The 24386-nt window shown below is 31.7% G+C and overlaps 1 protein-coding gene and 1 pseudogene across 1 annotated transcript; both read left to right on the top strand.

The window, feature by feature from the left end:
• Window positions 1-4124: 4124 nt before the first annotated feature.
• LOC25498954 (NAC domain-containing protein 2-like) lies at window positions 4125-5317 on the top strand (annotated as a pseudogene).
• An 11805-nt stretch (window positions 5318-17122) lies between these two features.
• On the top strand, window positions 17123-18594 carry LOC25498953 (NAC domain-containing protein 83). The gene is made up of 3 exons (XM_013593999.3): window positions 17123-17442; window positions 17600-17859; window positions 18240-18594. The coding sequence occupies exons 1-3, from the start codon at window positions 17250-17252 to the stop codon at window positions 18369-18371; spliced, it is 585 nt and encodes a 194-aa protein (XP_013449453.1). The 5' UTR covers window positions 17123-17249; the 3' UTR covers window positions 18372-18594.
• The last annotated feature ends 5792 nt before the right edge of the window (window positions 18595-24386 follow it).

Here is a 24386-nt window from a genome sequence, read left to right as displayed (position 1 = left end):
TTTTTGTCCTTTCCCATGCCATTTTGCTAATTTGATGACTTGGCATTGATTAAGTTGGTCAAAGTACGAAATTTTAAATGATTAAACAATGCAAGGGTAAATTGCCAGGATTAGCGATTACAAGGACTAATTTTTAAATGACGTCTAATTGCAAGGACGAAACACATCATTAAATCGAAAAAAATTGGATCCCACATTGTTAAATTACCCGATATATATCTTCAAAAAGCATAATAGTATATTTATTAAAAAATGAATTGCAACCCATCGTCACATTAACACACTTAAACACCTAAAATCCCTAGCATAATCTATATGTGATTTTTTGACAAATTACACACACATACTCATTAAAGAATGTTGTGGGTATGTGCGGAAAAGATTATATATTTCTGCTGCATAAAATGGATCCAAAATGAGCATAGTACATACATACGAGAGTCACTCTTGATGGATGACAAGAACCTCTATATTAGCAAGGGTTTTTAAGCTTTCATTTCTCATTGTTTTACAATTATTTTGATTAGGAAAATAGGTTAGTTTTGTGCCCTTTATTGAGTTCTTTACTTTGTTTTATTTTTTAGATTTATTTAGATTATTATAAGTTAGATTTGTGCCTTTAATTGAATATGTGCAACTAGATTTATAATTACAATTAGGCAAAATTATTCAAAAGTCACTGAAAAAGTCATGAAAATAAATGTAGAACTTAATTGTATATCCTCTAAAAGGAGAGTAATTAGATGATGTTGTATATCAATCAAGATATCGTTGTACTCTTCAATTGATATAGATTGTCCTCTTATGGTGAAATTTATTAAAAATCCTCATACTTTGTATGACTATGATGCAAAGTCATTCCTCTTAGTGTAATAGGTTAGCAACGACAAACACATTTCATCCTAAAGGGGTTCGAAGAGACGTTAAAGTCTTCAGTGAGTCATGATATTTGAGTAGACGGAGTCAATTCACATGAAGTCAAGATTTTTTCATGAGACTCAGGGTTCTTGTTAAAGCCGAATTCTTGAGTAGCAAATGTCTTTTGGAATGTCATACTCTATAGGGAATCCATATTATAGTCGGGTAGGCAAGGAGTTACGCCGGTGATTGTAATTAGTTTATTATAGTGGAGGGCACAATTGAGTAACCTGAACGTACTGTCATTGCAAAAGAGGCTGGCATCAACAATTGTGCACCTTCATAAAAACTACTTAACTCAAAAAAGTTTCCTAGATAACAAATCAAATAGATCATTACGCTATTCTACAGAGTTTAGAATCCACCAAAGCAGTTGCAACATATGTAACCTATAGTAACATCATGTTCAGGAAAATAACGAAGACATAAGAATAACATAATACAACATTTAAAAAAGTTAAAGCTATTCAATTGGGTCTTAAATTAAATATAAATAAATAGTCAAATGTATATGATCTGAATTCGGACCAAATACATTTTACTTTAGTGTTACTCATCTGACGTTTGAACTTTACGCCGTATTAAATAATGAGAGATAAACTTTATTTGTTTGTTTTTTATATTGACTGGAGTACCATATTATTCGGTGTCACTGAGTCAATGGTGAGACATGAGTTCCCTCCTTCCAACCAAATTTATTCATGCACGATTGTAAGGAATCAAACATATGTCCACTTTCTTAAGGAGTTAGTCAAATGTATATGTTCTGAATTCGGACGAAATGCATTTTACTTTAGTGTTACTCATCTGACGTTTGAACTTTACGCCGTATTAAATAATGAGAGATAAGTACTTTATTTGTCTATATTATTATTTTTATTCACTGGATTACCACATTATTCGGTGTCAGTGAGTAAATGCTGACACACAAAGTGAATTCTCTCCTTTCAATCAAATATCATTCATGCACGATTGTAAGGAATCAAACATATGTCCACTTTCTTAAGGAGTTAGTCAAATTTATTTGATCTGAATTCGGACCAAATACATTTTACTTTAGTGTTACCCATATGACGTTTGACCTTTACGCCGTATTAAATAATGAGAGATAAACTTTATTTGTCTGTTTTTTATATTGACTGGATTACCATATTATTCTGTGCCAATGAGTCAATGGTGACACATGAGTTCCCTCCTTCCAAACAAATTTATTAATGTACGATTGTAAGTACTCAAACATATGTCCACTTTCTTAAGGAGTTAGTCAAATGTATTTTTTCTGAATTCGGACGAAATACATTTTACTTTAGTGTTACTCATCTGACGTTTGACCTTTACGCCATATTAAATAATGAGAGATAAGTACTTTATTTGTCTATATTATTTTTTTATTGACTGGATTATCATATTATTCGATGTCGGTGAGTAAATGGTGACACACAAAGTGAGTTCTTTCATTCCAACCAAATTTTATTCATGCACGATTGTAAGGAATCAAACTTATGTCCACTTTCTTATGGAGTTAGTCAAATTTATTTGATCTGAATTCATACCAAATACATTTTACTTTAGTGTTACTCACATGACGTTTTACCTTTACACCATATTAAATAATGAGAGATAAGTACTTTATTTATCTGTATTTTTTTATTGATTGGATTACCATATTATTCGATTTCGGTGAGTAAATGGTGACACACAAAATGAGTTATCTCCTTCCAACCAAATATCATTCATGCACGATTGTAAGGAATCAAACATATGCCCACTTTCTTAAGGAGTTAGTCAAATTTATTTGTTTTGAATTCGGACCAAATAAATTTTACTTTAGTGTAACTCATCTGACGTTTGACCTTTACGTCGTATTAAATAATGAGAGATAAACTTTATTTGTCTGTTTTTTATATTGACTGGATTACCATATTATTCGGTGTCGTTGAGTCAATGGTGACACATGAGTTCCCTCCTTCCAACCAAATTTATTCATGCACGATAGTAAGGAATCAAACATTTGTCCACTTTCTTAAGGAGTTAGTCAAATGTATTTGTTCTGAATTCAGACGAAATACATTTTACTTTAATTTAGTGTTACTGATCTGACGTTTGACCTTTACGCCGTATTAAATAATGAGAGATAAGTACGTTATTTGTCTGTATTTTTTTTATTGACTGGATTACCATATAATTCGGTGTCAGTGAGTCAATGGTGACACACGAAGTGAGTTCTCTTCTTCCAACCAAATTTTATTCATGCACGAGTGTAAAGAATCAAACATATATCCACTTTCTTAAGGAGTTCAAGTCTCTTACCACTTAGACCAATATATTAATAATTCCTTTGTCTATATTAAATATCTTATTTGAAAATTTCATTATCTCAGCATTATTTATCCATTTAAAATACCAGTACATATTTATTGTATGTTTCCAATGTTACCCTTATTGATTTAAGTATTAAACTTAGCCAGTAAGTGCAAAAAAAAAAAAAAAAACTTAATCACTAAGTAAATCAAAATATCACCAATTGCATAAATCAAAAAGTTAAATTAATAATTCTCTTGCAAGTTTATAAATTAAATTAATTGTTTGTTTCATACATCATTAAAATAGGATAAATAATATTTGTGCAATTATTTAAGAATAATTTTTGGCAAAATTATAATTTTAGTCATTTAACTTTATTTTAGGTAATAATTTGATCGTTTATCTTTCTTTTATTTCAGTTTTGTCCTTTTGGTCCATTTGCATAAGAATTTTCAAGCTTTAAATTCATGGTTTTATTTTTATATGCATTTCAATCTTCAAATTTATGGTTTTCATCTATGTTTACATAAGAATATTAGATTGGAAGCTTGAAAATTCAGACCAAAAGGACAATTAAAATTGAAATTAAAAAAAGATAAAAGACCAAATTATAACCTAAAATTATGTTAAAAAACTAAAAATGTAATTTTTCCATAATATTTTGAATAACTCTTTTATACTCTCATTATGATCTTACTCTTTTCAAAGTTTGAGATTCATATTAATTTCACGCATTAAAAAAATGAAGATAGAGACAACGTTTGAAAAAGTTTCCTAAAATTTATCAATTGTTTTCAGTTTTGTATCTTTAACAAGTGTTTTAAAGGCACTCGTTAGCAAGACCTTTTTCCTTATTGTTGTAAATTACACATTTTCTCTCTCTACATCTAGTTTCTCTTTCTCTCTCTCTCATTCAAGACAATGCATGTCTCCTTACACCTATAAATTCAAGACAATCCTTTTGCTTGAGATTCATCCAAAGAACTCTTTCTTCACTAGCCAAGAACTTTTTGTGTCCTCTTAGAAGAAAAAAAAACTTTTGGTGTCAATCATGGCTGTAGCTAATGCTGAGGTTGATCTACCTGCTGGATTCAGGTTTGATCCAACCGATCGTCAACTTGTTGAGTGCTACCTGACGAAGAAAATCTGCAACCAACCTTTTCCAAATGCCATGTCAGAATTTGATGTATTTCAAACTGAGCCATGGAGCCTGCCAGCAGGTTTGTGAAAGAAAAAAAGAAGTTATTTTTCTAATGTTTGTTTAGCCATTTATTCTCTTTCTTATGACCATTGTGTTTTATCAATAAAAATCAAATTTTCTTAGTGTTCTTTGATGGATTTTCATCGACCTTGAGAATGAACGTTGTGTCTTAGACATGCAATTGAAGGGGAGGAGACTTAAAAATTCAATTTTTTTTATGTTCCATGAAATGCTTATATGATTTTTTTTATTTTTTATTTTTGTTGCAGAAAATAGATACTCTTTGGAGCATAGGAAGTACTATTTCTTTGATCTCAGGAACCGTAGGTTCGAGAATATGGATGCAAGAAGAGCTGGAAATGGTGAATGGAGGATAGTTAAAAGGAAAGAGGAGTTTGCTCATTCAAACAATCAATTGATTGTGATAAAGAACACATATGTTTATTGGATAGGGCAAGGAAATCAAGCTCTGATGACACGATGGTGGATGCATGAATTTGTCATCGGTAGAATTTATGATCCAGCTAGGGTAATGAATACAATATATATTGACCACTATCACTATCAAAAAATTTGAGGACTTTTTTTTTAAAGCAATAATGTCTTTTGGTATTTTCAGCTGAAAATCATGCTAGTTTTATGTAAACTTGGTTCATATAGTCACTGAATTTTGATCTCAAATTAAATGTAGGGGTCACCTGTAGCTGCCTATCGGATATTTAAGATATGAAGGTGGCAAAAGCTGAGAAGAAGGCCACAACACTAATGGAGGATGCAAGTGTTTCTGCCCCTCCTCTTTCTCCATAAACTCATAGTTTCATTTCCTAGGGTTTAGAATAGTTTTAATAAATCCATCCTTTAGTTTAAAGAATTTATTTGTAAGTCTTATGGACAATAAACATCTTTAATCTTTATAGTTTTTAGGAATTGAGTTTTGTATCTTGACTCATTTTAAGTAAGCAACTATTTGAATTTTAGACAGTGTCCTTTACTATTATTTATCTTTTATGTCCATGTACAAAGTGGACTTTATGATTTTTGAATCAATGAATTACCAACACTATACATATGTAAGATATCTAGTCATTGATGCATATTTAAAGTAACTAGATCTTTTCACTTAATTAATTTAACTAATATATATATCACATATATCTACCTTCGGAGTTTAAATCATAAACGTATTTATCTAACGAAAAGTTACTAGGTTATTATACGATAAGAATTTAATTTGTAAATATGTGGAATTCAAACCACATGTGATCTGCAAACCAGTGCTTTAACCAAAAACATATCTCACATATTATACATATACCATCAACTACAAGAACAACCCTCAAGCAAAACATACACCTCATACTATTTTTTCTTTTCTTTTATGTGAATGCATGTGAATTCCAAAAATTCATTAACATGACAAAGTATGAATTTCAGTCCGCGTGAGCATGACTCATTTGATAGAGACATTGCATGTAATATGAGCTGAATTTTTAGACACTATGTGATACTTGACAAAAAAATATGAATTCCAAGTTACTCTTAATAGATGACAAGAACCTCTATATTAGCAAGGGTTTTTAAGCTTTCACTTCTCATTGTTTTTTCTTGCTAATTGTTTATTTAGATTAGGAAAGTAGGTTAGTTTTGTGCATTAGGAAAATAGGTTAGTTTTGTGCTCTTTATTTTTGTTTTTTCTTGCTTATTGTTTATTTAGATCAGGAAAATAGGTTAGTTTTGTGCTATTTTTTTGTTTGTGGTGGTTGGGGTTTGAATCCCGAATTTTGCATATATTATACATTGTCTCTACCAACTGAGTTAATCTCACGAGGACAATCTTGTGCTCTTTTTTTAATATTATGCAAAAGGTTCATTTACCGACTAATTTTAACATTTTGGATTCGTATTTTTATCTTTTTGTTTTTTCAAGTTTGTACTTCCTTTAATTATTAAAACACGAACATACTTGGATTTTCTTATCATGTTCTTCAGATAATTGGTTGTTAATCTTTTTTAATATTTAAATAATTATTTTGGACACTTTTTAATGCTTAATAAAGGACTAACTTGGGAAAAATTATATTTTAATATTTAAAAAACTAACATATGAGTAAGAAATAAAAAGAAGATTAGAAAGAAAAAAAAAAGGAAAGAATTATGGTTTTTTTTTTTAAGAAGTCCAACAACGTTAACATAATTTTGGGACTAACTTAAAGAACAAACTTGACACATATCAGATAATTTCACATTTCAATCATGATGGCTCCTTTTTTCGTATTTTCCTCTTCAACGCAGTGGAGAGTTTAAGAATCAAGTTGGTTCAAGATGCATATCTAGTTGATATTTTGACGATAACAAAGCAAATAAACAGTTAATTTGTCCACAAATTGCATGCCCAAGTGTGTTGGAAGTAGATGCTAAACAAGATAGAGTCTCCAGCTTCCCAAATCTGAGATCTATTATAGCCGAAATGTCCAGCAGCAACTCCAACAAAGTATAACTGATATATTAGGTGTGCGGGCAGTGCTGGAAACTAGCAAGTATTTGGATAGAGTATGGCAAAAGATCAATATCTGGAGTAGTAAGTGTTTTTCTAAAGCGAGAAAGGAGATTATGATTAAATCAGTGCTTTAGTCAATTCCATCATATGTGATGAGTATTTTCAAATTACCTAATACATTACTAGATGAAATCGAGGAGATGATAAATGGCTTTTGGTGGGGGAATGGTGGTGCTAATAAGTAATAATAGAGGAATGCATTGGTTGTTGTGAGACAAACCATCGGTTCACAAAAGGCATGGTGGAATGGGATTTAAGGATCTTGCGGGATTTAATGATTTAACTGTGCATGCTTGGGAAACAAGGATGGAAGCTTCAAACTGAACCGGATACTCTAGTTGCTAAGGTGTTTAAGGCAAGGTATTATCCTCATAGTAATTTGAGTCTTCCACACATTGGCTTTGTTGAGATTGTCTTCAAATTTGTGGTCTGGAAGAACAGGGAAATCGTGACACGATTTTGGTATCGTGACACGATTTCGGATGCCGTGAGCTAGGGTTGCAGGGGTGCAAATCGTGGCACGATTTGGGAAAATCGTGACACGATCAAGAAACTTGCTCGTTAAGTATCCTTGATAAGGACTGGTCGTTCCTTGGGACGGACGCAAATCGTGACACGATTGGAACAGAGGAAGACTAGTACTTAAGTGTTCTTGTGCAGATTTGAAGGGAAGAGGTTGGAAGAGAGAGACTTGGGAAATCAAAGGGTAAGCTCTAGGGTTTAGGGTTCTTTGATTAGAGTATCTCTTGGGTTGAAAACATGGGAAACACCTTGTAAAGAGAGAATCATTGAGTGTCTTGGTGAGATTGGGAAAGGGGTAGAAATTAGGGTTTGTTCATAGTGAACTTGTCAAGCTAATTTCTTGTAACCTCTTGTATCCCCTTTTTGTAAAGAACTCATTTGATAGTGGATTGGAGAGTACAATCTCTCCTCCAGAGTAGGTCAAGTTTGGACCGAACTTGGTGAACAATCTCTTTGTGTTTATTGTTTTCTTCTTCCCTCCTTGTTTATCTTGTGATTGTTGCTTTGTGTTTCACACTTGGTTCCTAGATTAGATCTAGGTGGTGTTTTGTTGTTTCTTGCTTGCACAATAAACTTTGTTCGGTGGTTACCACTCTCCGTCGCTCCACACATCATTATTCTTTGTATTGGTGTGGTTCGATCCGGCCTTGGAGGTTCGGGGATTCACAACAGGCTTCTTCCATTTCTGTCCAACATTCTTGTTGCCCGAGCCTTGTTCTGCTGTTTGCAGCGTGACAGCAGCTGCATCACTAGACTGTATGAGTTGTGACTGTTGCTTCTTGTTGGCATTCCTCCAATCCTCAAGCATGTGTTATCTCTTGCAACAATATTTCTATTATTCAATTCTCTGTCGCAGCCACAAATTAAGGTTTCTACTCTTCCAAATACTCCACAATATTATAGCAATTAATTCTGCTTGCATCGCTGTTACATGCTCCAACAAATGGAAGATAATCTCCGGTGCATCATCAAACCTATTTAACAACGGCTCAATTAAGGACCACAGACCTTCTGTGCGCCATACACCTACTTCTGTACAGCAGTGGAAAAAATACGATAACTGTCCTCATGGGGGTCATTACACATATACACGTCGACGGACAATTAACCCCTCTACAGTTCAATCTTACACGAGTAGGCAAACATTTCCTACACACTCGCCACACCATATTCTTAACTTTTGGGGGAACTTTCAACCTCCAAATTACACTCCAAATACCCATGCCTTCTTAAGTGAGAGTTATCCACAATTTCTTTTACTCACAAACGATATGCACTTCTTACCGAATAATATCCATTCTTTTCAGGATTCCAGTACACCAATTTATCCTCATTCACTTGTGGGTACAGCGGTATATCTAAAATTCTTTGCGCTGTTCCTTCTACAAAAATATGCCGCACAAGCTCTTTGTTCCATGTTTTTGTGTCTTAGTGAATCAAGTGACCCACAAAATATCTTTGTAAAGCCAAAGCTGCCGGACTCACGGGAGGCGTACTAGAGCTAGCACCCAACCAATAGATAGTAGGATCCGGATTTAATATTCCTATGATAGGAGAGCCTTGGTTGGGTGCTAGCTCTAGGTCATATATAGTGACGGATTTTATCCGTAGGTACAATAATTTTTTCTCAAATTTTGAGACCCCTTTAAGTTTCAGGCCTGTGCAAAGGACATTGTTGCACTTGCACAGGGCTGGCAACTTTATGCAATTGGAGTGCATATAAAAGCATTCTATAACTTTTTTGTGTTCTCAATCCTTCTATATATTAATTTGTTTGAACATTGCAATTTCTCTGTTTGTGAGTAAGCGTGTGATATTGTTTTTACCAATCTCTAGAGGAAGAGAAATTTCAATGATTTCAATATTAAGAACCGTTAAAAAACTAATAGATGATTACATAAATATGCAAGGTATATATTGTAGTTTGAGTAGTAACTAGTAATCCCTTTTAATGTTCCCATAAGAAAACTATCTTACCATTTTATTATTCTAGTTGCGCGGGCCTCAATTTAGTTTGGAGTAATCATGGGTAGTAATATAAAGTATTGTTCTCTCAATTTAACAAACTCTCATATTAAGTTATATATAACACAAGAAATATGTCCTTGAACTGCAACACAAACCACCTCAAAAGAATTAATGTCCAAAGCTTCTATAAATTCCTGTGATACAAAATAGAAGATTGTATCACACACATGAATCTTGAGGAAACACAGAATGGAAAAACAGCATTTTATCACACACATACCATTTCATGGACCTTGTAAACATCAGATGATATATACAAATGAGCCATCACAAATTTAAATTCAAGGAGATTATGCATTAAAACTGATCAGATAATGACAAATAAATGAGGTACCATTGGAAAATATGCACAAAAACAAGTGAAGGGATCTACTGCAACATAACAGAGAAACACAAAGGCATGCTTGCTTAACTTCAATCACAACCCATTTTATGAACCTACACACACGACTTAGCTGCATAAATATCCAACATATTGCTTTCAACTAAATAAGTAATGCAATACAATCAAGATCGTGGGAGCATATAAAAACTTTAGGAACTTTATGAAATGATTTAGCCAAAAATACGATGATGTCAACCTTTTCTAACCCATTTTTAAGCATACTCTGATATTAATACCCTACAGAAGTTATACTTATTTGAAAATACCTTGCTTGTCCTTCAAGATTTGTCTGCTTGCGGTGGGTATGGTTGAATACAGTTATTATTAATCAAAGAGAGAACTTTTTTGAAGCAGATTTGCAGCATTGGATTGGCTTAAATATGAACATGGATGATACAGGTTGTTCAGCTGAGTATTGGGCGACGGCATGCCATGCCTTGTGGTTATGGAGAAACAAGTTGAGTTATGATAGTAAAGCTACGATGTCTCTTAACTCATGGAAGGAGATTACAACGAGGGTTAATTGTTAGATGGACTATCAATATATTCATCCCCTGATTGCTAATAGTAGGAGAGTGGTGGAGAATATTTCTTGGAAGCCACTGGAGATAGGATGGATCCGTCTCAATACCAATGGCGCGTCTTGGAGTGGTGTTGCAGGGTGAAAATGGGGAGTGGATTTGCGGTTTGTCGAAAAGATTAGGGAGTTGTGATGCGTATGTTGAGCTTTGGGGAGCATTTGAAGTTAGCTAGAGCTTGTGATTTTAATAAAGTGGAGCTTTATGTTGATTCTTGGGTAATGATCACTACTCTCTATTCCTCAAAAGTGGGAATGGAAACAACTTGGAGTTTATTGCAACATATTAGACGACCGTTAGATATGAATTAGGAGGTCCGAATTTGTCATTCGCACATAGAAGCTAATGTTTGTGTCGACATTCATGTAAATATAACTTTCTGATAAAGGTTTCACTTGGATGTTATACGACTATTGTCCTGCTCAAATTAATATGTTATTTTTAGCTTATTTAGCTAATAGTTTTACTCTACATTTCATTAGGCGGTAGTTTTTTTTTTCTTTGTTGAGCTTAGACCCTCTCGTTATCCAAAACAACAGTCCTAGTTTTGCATTGTTTCTTTTGAGTAGTTTTTTCACGAAAATAACTTTACTAGATTGGTTTTTTTTTTTTTATGAAAATAATATTTTTGTTTTATTTATAAAAATCCAATTAAAATTATCAAATCTCCTATTGGATAAGAATAATATTATTGCTCAAAAAATAAAGAATAATATTAAAAAACAAAAAGAAAAAAATGGGTGGACCACGTTGCACACCCCCGTTAAAATAAAGGAAGACAAAAAAACAAATCCTGATTGAGATATGTTGTATGAAACTGTTTGCACCAAATTGGTTCTTGTATCTGTACCAAATTCTCAATTTGGTCCCGGACTTTATTAATAACTTAAAATGGTTTCTGTCTTTGTCAAACGTGTATAAAAATAAAATAAAATCGCCATTTTTAGTTGCAATCAAGGCTGATTTAGAGTTGGAGGACGCATGCCCGGTTGATTCGGTGTTGGAGGACGCAGGCCAGTGTTGAAGTAAACTAACGGAGGGACCTAACTGAGAAATGTTTGACAAAGACAAAGACCATTTTAAGTTATTAATAGAGTAGGGACCAAATTGAAAATTTGGTACAAAGACATTGACCGATTTAGTGGTTTACTCTAATATTTATGTTATTCGATGGGAGAAGATAACACTAGTGCTCGCTAGCTCATTTGTTGTGTTATGAATTTAAGTGAGCGCGGTTTGATTTCCATTTAGAGCCATTTTTGTTATTTTTTTTCTCTCGCAATTTTGAGATTTTAAAACACATGAACATGTGGGGGCCTCGTTCTGCCTCGCCACTGCAAGTGGCGTGACAACCACTAAAAGACTTTTTTTTTTTTTTTTGCAAAACGAGTGGCATGACAACCACAAAAAGTCTTCAACACCACTTCCTCAATATCACCAAATCAAACTTCCTAATCCTCCTAACCACTAAACCCTCTGACTCTCCAATCGAAGGGAAATCTATCAACTGAACCAGGAATAACGTCGGCCTCCCAAAGATAAATCTATCAAGTGAGGGAACATATTGATATCATTACTTCGAGATACTGACCCTCTTTTCACCCTTATAGTTAATATTGATCACCTTACCCACCCCCCACACATCCTCGACAACACTTTCAGATTTATCATGTAAAATAACCCAATTTTTCCAGTCCCCATAAGCATCAGAGAGGATTAGATTATTGTATTAGGCTGGTCATTGTTCAAGACACGCCTTCTAAGCACTGGTTAACATTTTCCTTTATTATAAGAGGGTTTTGTAAAACATCCCCAAAACAACATTCACAAACCGACACATTCTTTTTAACGTGGATGGATTCATAATTGAAAGAGAAAAAGGGATTGTGTTTCAGGATGAGCGTGATGTTTCGGGTTCAAGTTATGTGGAAAAGATGAGTCGAAAGGATTTCAGAATAGTAAGGGTTTCATAATCGAAAAGGGCAATGGAATCGTAAAGGTTTTAGAATATAGCGTGATTTGTGCTAGCAACACTTTCCTTCAAACACTTCCTTTAACACCTATTTTTCTATTGGTTTAAATCAATGTGAGTCTACAGTTTGACAATAGTACTTGCATAAAGTGGTGGGACATAAAATGATTTCATCCAATAAATGAGTTAGTGTTAGAGATAGTGTTCAAAAGAGATTGATGTTAGCACTACTCGTTCTTTTTTTCTTAGTTAAGTGTTCTTTTTATTTTGTTATTGGTAGGGAAATAAACAAATAGATAAAAATTAAATGAATATATTTTAGACTTAAATGCAATTTTAATCCCTCTATTTTCGAAATTGTTAACTTTTGATACCCTTTTCCTAAAACATGTTTTTTGATCCCCTATTTTAAAAGTTAACAAATTTTTGAAATGAGTCATGGGTATTTTGAAACTTTTCTTGTAGTGTTTGTTGGGTGTTCCTAAGGCGTGGTTGGATCAAATACAACACAAATGGATCAGTAACTTTGCATAATTAAAGAGTATCTTGTGGTGGCGTGTTTAGAGATGAATCAGGTGTTTTTACGAGGAACTTTGTGAAGCGGCTCAATGCTTATGGAGGAAATTTGGGGTTCTTCAAATTGCTACACATATATGATATCAGCAAGTTTTGACTGAATCCGACTCAGTAGTTACATTAGATATTATTGTGAAGGGGTGTCCTCAACGTCACCAATGTACTCCAATCATTACCCTCATCAAACATATTTATAGGCAGCAAACTTAATCGTTTACCCTCCATCTATTTACGGGTACTTGTGTGTTAACCTCATATGGCATGGCATGACTGTGTCAATGTTTATTTTACTCATTGAGTCCTTGTTTAGTTTGGCATAAGAGCCTATCTTGTCTTGAAACAAAAGAAAAAAGCTATTATTCTTGTTCTTTGTTGAATACAAAAAATCTAAAAAACATAAGATGAGTTATCGAAATGCCTTGCATGCTTAAATTAAATATAAATTTTTATGTTTTAGTGCTTAAAAAATCATGAATTTTTTTTAGAAGAACTAAAACATAAAATTTGAAAATTTTGTAGAGAAGAACATATTTAACCCTTTTATTTTTATTGGTAGAATTATATGTTATTTGGTACGAATTTCCCACTTTGTTAAAAAGTTCAAGTCTATTACCACAAAGTTTTCACCAAGTCGCTTAGTCACTATGTCCACTTGAACCAATGTATTATTGGTAATTCCTTTGTCTATATTAAGTACCGCATTAGAAAATTTCATTATCTCATATTATTTGTTATTTTAAAATACTAATAAACATTTATCGTCTGTTTCCAATGTTACCCTTGATCATTTGAGTAGTTTCAAGGATTTTTGTATCCTATAAGATACTATTTCGTACTGAAATTTAGTATAATTTATATAATTTAAGATGTGTACGTCATCTTATATAACAATTAAGATGAAACAGAGTACCTGACCAAAAAAGAAAAAGAAAAAAAAAAGATGAAACAGAGTAAATACTAATTAAAATATGAGAAATGACATAACTAGGACAATTTTTTTTGTTTTACATATACTCTATTAAAAATAACCTTTGTTCTAGACCAATATCAACAGGTTGAAATCATGCATTTGGACTATTTTACTCGCAACACACCTCGACTCTGCGAGGGGGTGCATGAAGCAACAAAGACTCGTTCAAACTAAATAGTAACGTCTCTCCCATGACTCCCTCAAATCTCGCTTTGCGGTTACGATTCCCACGAATTCGTAACCACTGAGCCCCCACGTGTGCCACACAACGACCCTACAACCTCAACATTATATAAAAAGGACTCTCAGCAGTGCCCAAAGTTAGAATCTCTTAACTCTCACTACCCCCCACTCTCACTCAATACTAACTTGAACGTCGGAGTGTCCGCATATACACACCTCCCAACCGTTTCAGTCAACAGCAAAAGCATACAACCATCGTCAAACACTCCACCTATAATCCCTTTCTGATCAGATACGATCAATCATATTCGATACAATGGGGGTTATATTTTATTTTTTTCTACCGACATGGGTTTATATATTTTTTTGACAAAAAAATGGGGTTTATATTTATAAACACATACTTTTAACACAAAAATTAATGCAGGTATAGTACTAAATCATTAAATGTGTTTTTTTCCCGCAAATTATTTCTTTTCCAAAAGATAAATATAGTATTAAACCTTTTTTAGGTGGTTTATATATTTCATCAATTAGGGATCGTTTAAAAATTGGTTCCTATAATCGTTAATCCTAGCAATTTATCATTGCATTGTTTAATCATTTAAAATTTCGTCCCTCTCCCCACTTAATCACTGTCACGTCACTAATTTGATGACATGGCAATCACTGTCACACATGAAATTCCAATTTTAACCCTGGGTTTCCAATTCTTTCTTCAATATTTTGTCCTCTTCTTAAGGGCAAAATTGGAATTTCAAGTGTGGCAGTGATTGCCACGTCATCAAATTAGTGATGTGGCAGTGATTAAGTTGGTCAAAAGATGAAATTTTAAATGATTAATGATTGCAAGGCTAGTTTGCAAGGATTATCGTATATAGGGACCGATTTTTAAACGACCCATAATTACAAGGATGAAATACATATTTAAGCCTTAAATTAATTGTTTGTTCCATTCGTCAATAAAATAAGAGAAATGATACAGAGCGGAAGTAAGGATTAGCAAGCGCTAAACCTAAAAGATAAACAGACAATTTGCAAGCGACAAATCTGTCAAAAAGGGTTTCCGAAATCCACCAGAATTGAGAAAAGTTTTCTATAATTTTATTGAATGAAAAAAACGATCTCTTAGGCTAAGAATGGTTAGCTTAAATACTAGGGAATAACAAACCCCAATGAGCCGAATATAACAAACTGAAACAAAAACAGAAAAATAACAAAGTTGTGCTGAAATAATAAAAATCCAGTTTTGGACCTTCAGACGGCTTTGAATGGCTAAATTCACTCCTACATCATGTTGTGGGCTATGCTCGTGAGCAAATTCCCTTTCCGAAAAGGTATAATTCGAGTCAATCGGACACCAATTGCCAAATTTAGACTATTCTCATTGAGTCTTTCTTGCGCGCCACTTCATCTTCAATATGTGCAGCCAGTTTGCCTGCATCAAGAAATGATATATGTATAGTCATTTATGAATAATTTTTTAGACAACTCTCTCACACATAGTCTTACTGTGTTCTTACTCTAAACCTAATCCTAATTTAAAGAAATCTGAAAATAAAATAAAATAATAAAATAAAAATCTAACCTAAAACTAAAAACTAGTAAACTAAATATATACAAAATAAATAAAATGAAAAGTCAAATGTATTTGATCTAAATTTAGACCAAATACATTTTACATTTTGTGTTACTCGCCTAACGTTTGGTCTTTACACCCTATCAAATAATGAGAGATAATATTTTCATTGGTAGAAACGGTCAACTAATAAAGTAAATATGTTAAACACTTCCTTTGACTATATTTTTTTAGGGGAAAATAAGTTTTTGCTCCCTCTAAATTTTTTCAACAATTTTAGGTCTCTCAAATTGATTTTCCGTCACAACTTTTGATTCATGCATTTAAGTAAATTCATGTGCATCCTTCAAAATTTTGATGTATTTTTTAATGTCATGTTTAATACATTATAGAAATCTCTCATAAAAAGTTTAAATATTTTTAATAAGGGATAAATTAAATATAAATTTTAAATTTCTAACGCTTAAAAATTTATATTTGATTCATAAGTGATAAATTAAATATGAATTTTTACACAAAAATTGATGCAGATATAGTACAAAATCATTAGGTAAAATATAGTATTAAACTTATCCAGTATTTGTTAAAAAAATAAAAAATAAAAACTTAACGACTAAGTAAATCAAAAGATCACCAACTGCATTAATCAAAAGTAAAATTAATAATTGTTTTATAAATTAAATTTATTTCTTGTTCCATATATCATTAAAATAAGAGAAATGATATTTATACAACTATTTACAAATATTACTAAAAAAAACTATTTAAAAATAATTTTTTAGACTATTCTATCTTAGACTCATATTTTTCTTGTTCGTTCTATTATTTCCCCTCTATTGTTTTTGTCCAAGAAAAAAAGTTATATCAAAATCGTTGTATAAATATCATTCTCTTAATCTAATACATACATTAGATATCGAAATAACATTTCCATAACCATTTTTTTAACAATTTTTGAGATAACCCTTTACTCATCCTTTATTTAAAAAAAAAAAAAAAAAAAAAAAAAAACAGGATAGAATGTAGAAGGGGTCTGTTAACAAATGTTTTCAGAGCACTTTTTAAGTATTTTAAATTTAGTAATTATTTTTTTGAAAAGTCAACTATGACAATTTTCATAGCATTCAATATAATTTTTCATTAAAAACTTACTATTTAAAGTGCTTAAAAAATCTCTCATCATTAACCTTTCCCAAAGTAAATACTAGTATAAGATAAGTATGAATGAAGATGAAACAGAAAAATATAAAATAAAAAAAATAAAAAAACAAATATAATTTCTCCATTAGATATGCGAAGAAGAAAAAAAAAATAAACTTAAGTCAAATATAAACATTTTCTCTCTCTACATCCTAGTCTCTCTCTCATTCAAGACAATGCATGTCTTCTTCTACCTATAAATTCAAGACAATGCCTTTGCTTCAGATTCATCCACACAACTCTTTCTTCACTTGCTAAGAACTTTTGGTGACAATCATGGCTGTTGATGAGAAGTATAGTGAGCTAGTTTCGGAAGATGGTATGAAATTACCTGTTGGATTCAGGTTTGATCCAACTGATCATGAGCTTGTAGATTATTATCTGACGAGAAAAGTCTGTAACCAACCTCTTCCAAATCTCTTGTTAGAATTTGATGTATTTCAAACTGAGCCATGGAAGCTGCCAAGAGGTTTGTGAAATTATAGCCCTTTATTCTTTTTCTTATGATCATTGTGTTTTATCAATAAAAATCAAATTTTTACATGACCCTTTTAAAACTTTCCTTGTGTTCTTTGAATCCTTTAATTGATTTATTCATTTTGTATAATTTAATTTGTTTTCTGCAGATAATAGGACCTCTTCAAAGCATATGAGGTACTATTTCTTTGATATCAGGAACCGTAGGTTCGAGAATATGGATGCAAGAAGAGCTGGAAATGGTGAATGGAGAATATATGAGAGGAATGAGGAGTTTGCTCTTTCAAACAATCAATTGATTGGGAGAAAGAACACATTTGTTTACCGGAGAATACAAGGAAATCAAGCTCTGATGACACAATGGAGGATGCATGAATTTGTCATCGGTACAATTTTTCATCAAACTAAGGTAATTATTTAACACATGCATCAGAAATAATTGCATACGGACAGAGTATACTATTTAAACTCTATATTGACCACCATCACCATCACCATCAAAACCTTTGAGGACTTTTTTGGAAGTAATAATGTGTTTTGGTATTTTCAGCTGAAAATATGAAAAGTTAGTTCATTTTTTGTGTTGTTTATTTACTTTCTCCGATCTTATTTACAAGAGACAATTTACTTTTTAGATATATTAAATAATTTATGTATTTGGTGTAGGTTCTTGAGTAGATACATACATTATTCAATATATCTAAAAAATCAATTTTCTCTTATAAATAGAACCGGAGGGAGTATTAATGAGTTACTATAGTCACTGAATTTTGAGCTCAATTAATGTAGGTATACTCAGCTGTAGGTGCCTATCGGATATTTAAGATGAAGGTGGCAAAAGCTGAGAAGAAGGCCCCACCAACTGTGATTGATTTCACAATGGAGGATGCAAGTGTCTCTGCCCCTCCTCCTTCTCCATGAACTCATGTTTCATTTTCTTGAATTTAGAATAGTTGTAATACATCCATTATTTTAGTTTAAAGAATTTAGTTGTAACTTGTAAGTCCTATGGACAAAAAAAACATGTTTAATCTTTCTAGTTTTCAGGAATTGAGGTAGTTGTAACTTGTAAGTCCTATGGACAAAAAAAAAACATGTTTAATCTTTCTAGTTTTTCAGGAATTGAGTTTTGTGTTTGGACTCATTTGAATAATACTTGATCTATCCTTTTTAATTGTCATATTTTGATTTTTTACATAAATTAAGACAACAAATATTTTTACTACTTTTAACATAGCAATTTATCTTTTTTCTATAATATTCTTAATCATTTAATACTTCATTTCATGTATTTATCTCTCTGCAATAAATATATAAGAGTAATATAGGTAAAGACACATTTAATGATACATTGAACTTTGAAAACGACAATTAATTAGAAACAAAATTTTATGCAAAATTCACAATTATAAAGAAATGGAGGGAGTACTAACAAGCAACTATTTAAAATTTAAACAGTGTCCTTTACTAATTATCAGCATCATTTGTTTTTGTCGAATTGAGAATAATTGTTTTGTGGGTGAAAAATATTTGTTCTAAGTGATACTGATTGTTGCTTAGAGCTTTTAATTAGGATCAAAAGGCAAATGGTTTTTTATGACCAAAATTATGCTAGTTCGGATTCTTTAGGTAAGGTTTCGTCATTCCTTATTGAGACGGGAGGCTTCAACTAAATGTGGTCAATCAGATTTACAGATAAAAATTAGTCATTGACGAAATCAATAAATAATAATTATTATATTTTCCCCTCAAAATAATAATAATAATAATAATAATAATAATAATAAGGGAGGGCATCCAAAGAAAGAAGAAAAGGGTTCTTTATTGTATAATTAATCATAACTTTTATGAAAATAAGCATACCCTTTGGTTAAGCAAACAAGCGTCACCACAAGTATGCAAGCATCTACACATGGATTTGATTGGCATCCTTCTTTCAATAGAACTCTATACTCCATCTATGAAATTCTTTATTAGAGGGAAAAAAAATATTCTTCTTTGAGAAAGTGAGGATATAAGCAAAGTAGATTATTTTTTTTCTTTCAAAATCTTAGTATATATGGTTCAAGGAATAAAAGTATGAACACAAAAAAGTCTACATCAATTTATATCTTATTAACAATAAATTTTTCTTCTCGTGAATAAGATGCTAACGAGGCAACTTTTGTTTTATAGTTTACTTTAAATGTATGTTAGTTAAATGATCGATAGTTCCCTTAGTATTTTTAAAAATAAATTAATTAATGTCTATCAATTTATGGTCTCTCTTCCACAGTATATATAATTTTTTTTCTTGATGTATGACCGTGCAAAAATATTCTACGTGATAAGAATATATGAATTATAAAAATTGGTGTTGGTTAAGTTATTGAAGTGAATAAGGAACAAAATATTCTTATTCTTATTCTTATTATTATGAATCTTGCAAACTCTGATAACGCAACCTTCTTCATAGCTATTGAGCATAAAGATTCTTATCAATAATGTCTAAGTTGTAAGTTATTTAGAAATTAAATATTCATGACTGTTAAAACCATAGGGTTGTAACAAACAAGCATGCCCATAAATATAATAACATACGTAATGAGATATGAGAGTATTACAGATAGGCCAACACCATGAAATCTCATCAAATTCATTCAAGTTGGATCTCTTTTTTCTTAATTGAGAGTAATAGACAGCATTGAAGTTTTTTTTAAGTAGTTTGTCAATAAACCATCTTCTAGCCAACAGTGATTTAATCTAGCGTAAAGGGTTAGACTCTCATAATGTGGTGAACTCAACAATTCAAATTTCAATTACGAGAGGTATCCACATTTAGTTTCTGACTTTCATTAATATGAAGATTACCTCTCGTGGAGGGAACCTAGAAAAAACCAAAATAATAAAAATGATCCTCTTCAAAATATTTGATAAGAGGTACAAGAAACTAAAGATAATAGATTGATTGTGTTTGAATCTAGTGAAAAGTGCTAGACCTCCACAACGTGATGAATTAAGGTTTGAATTTCCGTCGAAGAAACCTAAAAAAAAAAATGCATATACACATTATCATTATATTATTGATAACTCAAAAGCACTTAGTTTTGATGACATAGGTCTCTATCATTTTAAGTTTTAAATGGATATCTCGAGTTCAGGTCATGAAAACACAACAATTAAAAGACTAAAATTTGATTCTCTACATTTGAGTTTTCTAAATTTCAGTGCATTTAAACAAAATTTTGTCAAGAGAAAGAAATTATTGCTGTGTATATTTCTTCGTGGGATATAAAAACAAAAGCAATAGCGGAGCCAGAAATTTTACAGAGTCTGAGCAAAAATTATAGAACCGAAATTTCTTGTGCGTGCAAGTGTGAAAATATTGAGTTTGCCCAAAAAAAAACAATTTTTTAAGTGGGTTAATGGCATAATGCCTTTTGGAACTTTTTTGGTACCTTAATGGCTTAAAATACAAAACAACTAATAGAGTTGGGGAATAATATGAGAAAAGTTTGACAAAGACAGAGACCATTTTGAGTTATTAATAGAGTCAGAGACCAATTTGAGAATTTGGTACAAAGATAGGGACCAATTTGGTGATTTACTCAACATAATTTTTTTTTTTTTGTCAAATAGCCTAGTGGCTAGAGCTCACACAATTTAATTGTGGAGAAGTGAGGTGTCCGGGGTTCGAACCCCGGCCCCTGCATATAACATGCAATATCCCTACTATCATAGAATGAAAACTCATCATTTTGTCATGTGAATCTATTTTGTAATTGTTTTCCAAGAGTTTAACTAGTATGATATATCACCGTACACTTATTTTATACATGTATTTAATGATGCCACATCAATTAATGAATATATATGATATACTAATTAAATTCTTTTTAAAATAACTATTGCATGTTTTATTTTATTTTTTGGTGGTGTTTGCGTGTTTTATTTTTATTAAACGTTGATGTAAAACTAATTTACATTAATTTGTGATATTTTCTCTCTCTTCATAAATCATAAAGTATGTATAGTTTGAGATTTTGAGTTTAGACATAAGACTCAACCAAGTGTGTGAGATATCTAAATAAATATGAACATATCTAAAAAAAGAGAAAAGAAAATCTCTATTTAGAAAAGTATAATGAAGAAAGCTCCGACCAGAGTTTTCTTCTAACAATGGTTGTAGAATCTTTGTTACTGCTTGAGCTTAATTTTGTGCATCATCACTAGTAAAATTCCCCACGTCACTGACATCATGTGTAGTACTAAATTAATCTATGAGTTGCAAAGTTTTTGCTGACTTTCCGGGCCAAATTTTGTCAACGAAACGACCTACAAATGGGACCATATCTAACACAAATTTCTTCACTATCCTAGTCAAGATTTGATGAACCGCAAATAAAATTGAAGTAGCACTTATGATAGTGACCTTGGAGATATTTTTCCCTCATTTATCTCGTTCTAAATTTTGTTCATGTACTCAAATTTGGGTTTTGGTATCAGCCTGTAAAACTCACATGTAAAGTGAGAAATGTTTAAGCTTTACTGATTTTCACTGATTTCCAAATTTTATAAGCTCTTAATATCTCTAACCAATAGGAGACTTGAATTTTATCTAACAATACACTCAAACGGCACTATTAGTCATGATCATGAATAATATGGATCATGATCTGTTACGGTTGAAAATTGACGCCGTTACACAGTTATTAAGAAAATCATGAGTAGTAAAAAAATATGAGTAGTTTAGTTAAAACAATACGAAAATTATCTAAGAAAATGTACCTATATTTTTTCCTTATGTCTTAACATTGGAATTATGAAAATGTTACATAGACATTCTTTATTTACATACACCCTTGTACATCTCATATATTTGAAAGAGAGAAGATGAGATGAAAAAGAAAGTATGCTAGTATGGGGTCTATATGGTTACGTGTCAGATTTTTATGTGGGTGTCCAGTAATATATTGCCACCTAAGAATATATATGTATCATTACTTTTGAAATTAACTCATCCTCCTAAATATAAATAAAAACCTTGTAAGGAGAGTGATCACTTTTTTATAAACTCATTTCATTGTGCCTTATCTTTGTTCAATGTGAAACATAGATTTTTCTCAAAACACCACCTCATGTCCAGCTCTATTGTGTTTGGTGTCTTGATATAAATAGGGGTGACTTGATGGTTGATTGGATTGATATGCCCTTGTATTTTTGTCATAACATATTAGATTTTTAAATTAAGCATAACTCATTGTTACAAAATTAACTTGTAAGGCGAAGGGTAAGGATGTGCAAAATATATGGTTATCTGGACCATATTGATAATGTTGTGAATTCATACAAAAAATCAACAACCAAAAACTCCATACAACAATAATCAACCAAGAGTAAATCTAAAAACTTATGTGTATAATCCACAAATAAAAGCTAGTTTATTGTGTGTCACCTTGTTAAAATAAAATTAAAAAAATACTCCCACCCAATTGTAGTTGTATATTGAAGAATTCAACCAAGTTGTTTTAGGGTTTTTATAGCATTGAATCCTTTAAATTGCTCGGTACTACCCCGTAGTACATGTACAACTCCAAGGTTCAATGGGCATGGATGGACCTGTAACAAACAAAGTTACTTATTGTATTAGGAATGTGATTTTTGGTGGTACTTTTTATGATGGTACATAAATCAAAATCATTTGGTACTTTTTCCCCGGTACTAACCTAACATTCACCTTTGACATAAAGAGGTAAAATCAATCTTAACACAACTAAAACCAACCTATGCGCAGAAGAATTAATTATGAAAAAGTCTCATTATTCTCTCACACTCACACACACACCAAGGACACATTGTGCACGTTCTAGTAAATTTTAGAGCAATGATATTTTGACATCCATTTAAGGACAACTTTAGTGACAATTTTGTTTATCTCTCTTCTTATTAGTTAAAAACAATGAAGGGAGAAAAAGTAAGAGAGATAATAAGAATATCTTGTGAGTATAAGAGAAAATTTTGTTAAAAAATTGTTACAAAAGAATTGTACAAATATCATTTCTCCAAATTTTATGAAACAACTACCATCTACTTCTAATATGCATTATGCAACCACCTATGCGTATGAAACAATAACCCTATTACACGGACCTTATATTGTGCACACCCATTAAGAACAATCTAATTAACTTCATATAACCAACACATTCATTCCATCATTTGTTATCTATATATTTTTTACAATATTATGGCAGTGAGAGTGTGAGAAATTTTCAAAGTATATATTTGGAAAACTGCTTTTTTTTTTAATCAAGAGAAAAATTGCTTGTTAATTGATGTAACTTTGTAGAACTAATAAAAGGTTGGAAATGGCCTAATGGCGCTCAGCAGTTTTTATCTGTGATTTACTTTTAATGGATGGATTAATTATCTGTGAGTTAGTTTTAATGGATGAAATATCAAATATGGCAAAAAATATTAGACTACCCTTAACCTAGTTATAATAAGTCCAAATACATATTATCTAACATATTTCTGCAAACTCACCATGCATTAACAGGAAGCATCAAGTTTATCTATCAAGAAGAAAAAAAATGAGAGAAAGAGAGAGGAGCAAAAGAAGAAGAAACAACAAACAAAGAGGGTTTGCGACGGCCTAAAGCCTCCACAAAATATTGGAAAAAGGGTCACAAAATTGCCATTTTTGACGGATTGGTGGTAGACTAAAATAGCCAGATAAGACTGAGACACAAACATTTGTGGCGGATAAAATGGTCACAAATGTCTATTTATTTTAGCCTTAATTGCACTTTTGTCCTCCTATCTTTTCAAAAGTTACGATTTTGGTCTCTAACTAATTAAAATACAAACCAGCTCTTTATATATTGGATCTTTGGCAGATTTGACCCCAAGGTCAATTTTGACTCGGTCAACACACACGTGGACGCCACGTGTATT

Source organism: Medicago truncatula, chromosome 7, assembly GCF_003473485.1.
Source record: "Medicago truncatula cultivar Jemalong A17 chromosome 7, MtrunA17r5.0-ANR, whole genome shotgun sequence".
NCBI classification, from domain to species: domain Eukaryota; kingdom Viridiplantae; phylum Streptophyta; class Magnoliopsida; order Fabales; family Fabaceae; genus Medicago; species Medicago truncatula.
Note: the sequence above shows the minus strand (reverse complement) of the source record. Positions and strands in the feature narration are given on the sequence as shown.

Bases quoted from the DNA above. Each gene is read 5' to 3' on its own strand.
- LOC25498953 (XM_013593999.3), top strand. From the start codon at position 17,250: ATGGCTGTTGATGAGAAGTATAGTGAGCTAGTTTCGGAAGATGGTATG. The intron at 17,443-17,599 runs GTTTGTGAAATT...TGTTTTCTGCAG, and splicing joins GCCATGGAAGCTGCCAAGAG to ATAATAGGACCTCTTCAAAG. The intron at 17,860-18,239 runs GTAATTATTTAA...CAATTAATGTAG, and splicing joins CAATTTTTCATCAAACTAAG to GTATACTCAGCTGTAGGTGC.